Raw genomic sequence first — 4,855 nt, 5'->3', positions numbered from 1 at the left:
CAGGTTTTCTCTCGGAACTTTATTTCCTCGGCAGCTGCTGCTCCCAGGTCTGGGCTCGTGCTGATCCTGAGCCGGGGCCAGGGGGGCACCTCCCCCAGACGGGCAACATCAGCTCCAAGCCGAGTTCCCACAGCCCCCACACGTCCCCCAAAGGAGTCCTTCCCAGTTGATGTCACTGTAGCAGCCCCTGCCTTGTGACCTCCATGTGGGCCAGCCGGGCTGTGCTGGGCAGGTTCCAGAACAGCCAAGCCACAAAGTCCAAACCAAAGTGACCTGACAGCACCCAAGGGAGACCATCGGGTGAGACTGGGTCCAGGGAGGGGCCCTTCCTCCTCTCCTGCCCTCCACCTCTCCTCTCGAGTGAGGCCGGCCACTAAACGGAAGTGTCGCTGCTGTTGAGCAGGAAGGCGATGGTGTACTGCAGCTCCCGGGCCTGCGGGGCACAGGCCTGTGAGGACAGGCTCCCAGCCAGCCCGCCTCTGCCCCGCCCACACGACGCCTGGGCAGTGGGCATCGGCTGGGCCCAGGCTCCGGGCATGCCAGCCCTGGGTGAGGCACTCACAGCCTCCCAGGGTGGTCAGAGGCCCTGGCCACTCACCTGCGGCAGCTCGAACCAGATGGTCTGGGGGCTGTCAGCGGAGCCGTAGTTGAGTTCCAGGGCAGGGGGCCTGCCTGCCTCCAGGGGGCTCAGCAGGTGGAGCTGCTGCAGGTCCCTCAGGGCGATGGAGCAGCACAGTGTCTGGGGGCAGCAGGGACAGGGCTTGACCCTCTCACGGGGGTACGTGTGGGCGGTGGGAGGGGAATGGCCCAGGGTGCCCAGCCCACCTGGGAGCTGGGGTCCATGAGGATGAGGTGCTGGCGGTTCAGCCCCAGGAGGCTGGGTCTGGGCAGCGTCAGGTCACTCGCTCGCAGCACCACGTAGACAGTGTAACCGAAGAGGGGCAGCTGGCTGGCCGCCTCTGGGGGTGGAGGGGTGACACGGAAGATGGGAGTTCTGGGGCCTGGGGACCTGCCCTACTGGCCCCCAGGTGAGGTGAGAGGGACAGGGAAGGTGGAGCAGCTTTCTCAGCCCTCCACCCTCACCCCTTCCCTCCAGGGCCTCTACCTCCTTCCTCCTCCCCAGCTGCGCCCGGGCCCCAGACCCACCAATGAAGCCGATCTGAGCTTCCTGGGCGCTGCATCCTTGCAGCTGCCTCAGCTCCTGGTCCATCAGGCTCTGGATGGCGGCCACGTTCACCTGACCTTGCAGCAGCCTCGGCAAGTAAGCCAGCAGGTCTCGCCTAGGACACAGCGGTGGGTCAAGGCTGGGCATCCAGCCGGCGCGCAGTGGGTGAACCAGTGGCTAGGTGGGTGAGACTGAAGATCCAGACACACCAGTGAGGTGTCCCTGCCCTCGAGCTTGGTGGGGCGGATAGGGGCCCCCACTGCTCCAGCCCCATCTGGTTAGGGCCCAGGAGAGTAAAGTCAGGTGGCCCTGACCTTGGATTGTGGGCTGAGAGGCCTTTGGGGTGGATGCTGAGGCTGACCTCAGCGCCAGGAGGGACGAGAAGTGACAGGTGTGGGGGGCGTGCACACTCACTCCGAGGGGGGGGCCTCTTGAGTCCTGCTGACAAGCTGGAGGGCAGCCAGCCGGGCAACTTGGGCATCTGCCTGGGCGCCGACCAACAGCTTCCCCTGCAGGTAGTCTCGCTGCACCTGAGGGCAGAGCACAGTGAGGGGCAGCTGTGCCCTACAGCCCCCGACAGTCCTGCCCCTGTCCCTGCTCCTGGCGGGAGGGGAGGGAGGCCCGGAGGCCCCGCCCAGGCAGTGGGCAGCAGGCTGACCTGGCTGTAGTGGGTGCTGATGTAGGTGGGGTTATCAAAGTGCAGGCGGGTCTCCCAGCCGAGCCGCCGGCTGTGCAGGCTGGTTTTCGGGTCCACCAGCACATTGTTGAGGTACTCCTGGGGCCGCAGGGGCCGAGCCAGCTCACCTGCATGGGGAGTTCGGTTCACCGCCCTCCCTGCTGCCCAGGCCCCGCCCCGCCCCTGCCAGCCCCAGCGTAGGGCGCAAAGGTGGACCCAGCAGGGGAGCCGCCCTGAGTGCAGCCTGGCGTCCTTCCCCCACGACTCGCCTTCGCCTTGGATGAGGAACAGGGCAAATTCCTGGACCTCCTCGGGCTCCGTGATGCCCATCTTCCCACATAGCTCCTCCAGCACCTCTGCTGCCACCTGGGCGTGCGGACAGGCCATGATGGGGGCCGGGGCCAGGACTGAGGGCCACAGCCCCGCCCCTCCCCAGCCGGTCTCGGGTGGCCCCAGCTCACGGTGAAAGTCCCGACGTTGGTCTTGTAGCCCACGCCTCCGGGCAGGTGAACCAGGAGCAGGCGGAGCATTTTCCCTTTCTGCCAAGGCACGTGGCAGGTCAGTCCACCCCAGACAAAGGCCCTGGCTCCCCCCAACCCCCTGAGGGAGACCCAGAATGCCCGCCGCCTGCACCCCCAGTACCAGGAACGCCTTCATTTCACCCGGGGGCGGCAGCCGCCGGCGCCCCCCGTATTTGACCGTCTGCTGGAGGTGCTTCTGGCTGCTGCGGGCCAGCTCTGCAGAGAGGACCAGGCTGTGGTCAGCGGCATCTTCAAACCCCTCCCCACACTGCCGAGACCCCGCCCGGGAGCCCCTCCCACAGGCACCTTGACTCCTGCCTGCGTCCTGCAGAAACTGGGTCACGTAGGGCATCAGCGTGGTGGACGGCGGCAGGAAGCCGGTGAGGAGGCTGAGGAAGCTCCAGCCTCGAGCACAGAATTCCCTGCGGGGCAGAGAGCCTGGGCTCGGGCTGCCGGACCACGCAGCGGGCTGCCCGCCGCCCACCCCAGCACCCCAACACTCACAGCCGGGGGTGTCCCGTGACCTGCTTGATGGCCTGGCAGTAAATCTCATCCCTGAGGTTCTCTTTCTCCCGGCACAGCTACGGGCACAGAAAGGACCGGTGGGCAGGGGAGGGGCAGCCGGGGGCGGGCAGAGTGCAGTGGAGTGAGGGGTGGCGTGGGAGCTGATGCTAGAGGCTGGGGGCCAAGTGGGGTGACGGCCCAGTCGGTGGTCATCTCTCTGTCATCTCACTCGGTTTAATGGTGTCTGCACAACCGGTCACTCTAAGTCACGGTCTCCACCTGCTGCCGGCTGTGCTTGGCCTGTCCTCCGCCTTCCCTGGTCCCTCTTAGTTACCTCCTTGACCTCTAAGGGCCTCTGTACTCCTCCCTGATGCTCTTAGCTGCTTCCATCTGCTGATGACCTGGTGCCTGCCTCCAGCTCACACTTCTCCCTTGAACCCCAGCCCTCCCCTTGGAAGTCTGGGACTTCAGACCTCACATGTCCGAAATTCCTCCAGCAGCCCAGGCCCGCTCCTCCCCCAGGCGTAGCAAACAGCCGGGGCCTGTGGCATCCCTGGCCCCTCTCTCACACCCACCCACATGCAATTCCTGGAACCCGGTGCTCGGCGTCTCCTGCTCTCTGCTGCCACCTCTCGGCCCCCGCCGGCACCGCCTCTCACCTGGCATCACTGCAATCACCTTTGCCCTTAGGCCCCCAGAATAGCCACAGCTAGAGCGACCCCAGCAAACACAAGCCACATCCCTCCTCTAACCCCTCCCGTGGGTTTCTCTCTCTTGAAAAAAAAATCGAAGTTCTGACAATGGCCTGCAAGGCCTGCCGTGACCTGGACCCCCTGTCCGTCCCGGGGCCGCCTCCTCCCCTCTCCCCTCGCCCACGGGCTCCAGCCACGCTGGCCTTGCTGGTGTTGAGGCTCACCCTCTCGTGAGCATGTCACCCCGGCCCCTCCCTCTGTCCACATGCACTGCCCCGGTGCACACAGGCCTCCCTCCCTCTGCTCCAGTGTCAGCCTCTGCACTGGCTCAGCCCCCTCCCCGGCCTTCCCCACGGCTGCACCTGTCTCCTCCTACTAGGTCGTAAGCTCTGCGAGGACGTAGTCTGCTTGGCTCACTGCCACACCCCCGGCAGATAGTAGGTGCTCAATAAACACTTGTGGATGATTCGAGTGAATAGTGACCAAGGGAAGGGGGTCCCGTTCAGGCCCAGGCAGGACAGGACTTCATCCTCAGGCTCCCGTGTCTCCCCCAGGTCCCGGCGCACACAGCCCTCGCTTACCTTCAGCAGCTCATAGAGGAGCTCTATCTCGTCCTTGCCCCGGGGCTTCGGCTGGTCCCCCATAAACTGCATCAGAACTACAGGCAGCACGAGAAGCGTGGGGAGCTGGGTGGGGGCCTGGGCCTGGCCCACGCGTCCCCACACAGGGCTTTCCCCGCCATCTGATGCCTTGCTCTCAAAACATGTGTGAGCCAGGTAGGGCGGCAGACCCAGCTCTACCGACGGGGAAACAAGGCTCAGAAATTCTGTGGGTGCCCGCAGCCCCACACGGCACCGCCACTGCCTTCCGGCCCAGAATCTACACAACCCACAACGTCTTGGGCAGGAGCAGAAGTGGGCGAAGGCCGCCGGGGAATAGGAACCACCCCTGAGCTGCCCTGAAGTGGTGAACTCCCGGGAGAAGGCGGCCGGGTGCCTAGGTCCAAGGCACCACAGGCATGGGGCCCAGGCTGGCCACTCACCCTGGAAGCTCTCCACAGCCCGCCTGCTCGTTTTCTTATTTCTGAGGCTGATGAGCGACTCCTGGATGGTGGCCTGGAGACAAAGAGGGGGGCTGGGGATCAGGAGCCTTTCAATACGGGGGGGATGTCCGCTGTCCCGACGATGCATCCACCCGCTTATTTTTGTTTTTGACTCGCTTGGGTAAAAACTTTAAGTTTTCTTTTGTTAAAAAGAGTAAAGATTGAAAAGGCCAATCGTTTAAAGATGTCCGTCCG

The 4,855-nt window shown here is 64.7% G+C and overlaps 1 protein-coding gene across 1 annotated transcript in view; it reads right to left on the bottom strand.

Annotated features, from left to right (window-relative positions):
• Nucleotides 1-80: 80 nt before the first annotated feature.
• The window catches only part of MYO15B (myosin XVB), a 31,245-nt gene continuing 26,470 nt past the window's right edge, over nt 81-4,855 (bottom strand). The window contains 12 exon segments of the mRNA XM_023744768.1: nt 81-433; nt 599-739; nt 826-959; nt 1,147-1,280; nt 1,580-1,695; nt 1,824-1,969; nt 2,111-2,207; nt 2,303-2,380; nt 2,484-2,578; nt 2,669-2,784; nt 2,867-2,943; nt 4,140-4,673. Coding sequence (XP_023600536.1) covers nt 374-433; nt 599-739; nt 826-959; nt 1,147-1,280; nt 1,580-1,695; nt 1,824-1,969; nt 2,111-2,207; nt 2,303-2,380; nt 2,484-2,578; nt 2,669-2,784; nt 2,867-2,943; nt 4,140-4,673 — 1,728 coding nt within the window. The 3' untranslated portion in view covers nt 81-373.

Source organism: Myotis lucifugus, unplaced genomic scaffold, assembly GCF_000147115.1.
Source record: "Myotis lucifugus unplaced genomic scaffold, Myoluc2.0 scaffold_485, whole genome shotgun sequence".
NCBI classification, from domain to species: domain Eukaryota; kingdom Metazoa; phylum Chordata; class Mammalia; order Chiroptera; family Vespertilionidae; genus Myotis; species Myotis lucifugus.
The sequence above is the reverse complement of the archived record's forward strand: the minus strand, read 5'-3'. Positions and strand labels throughout refer to the sequence as shown.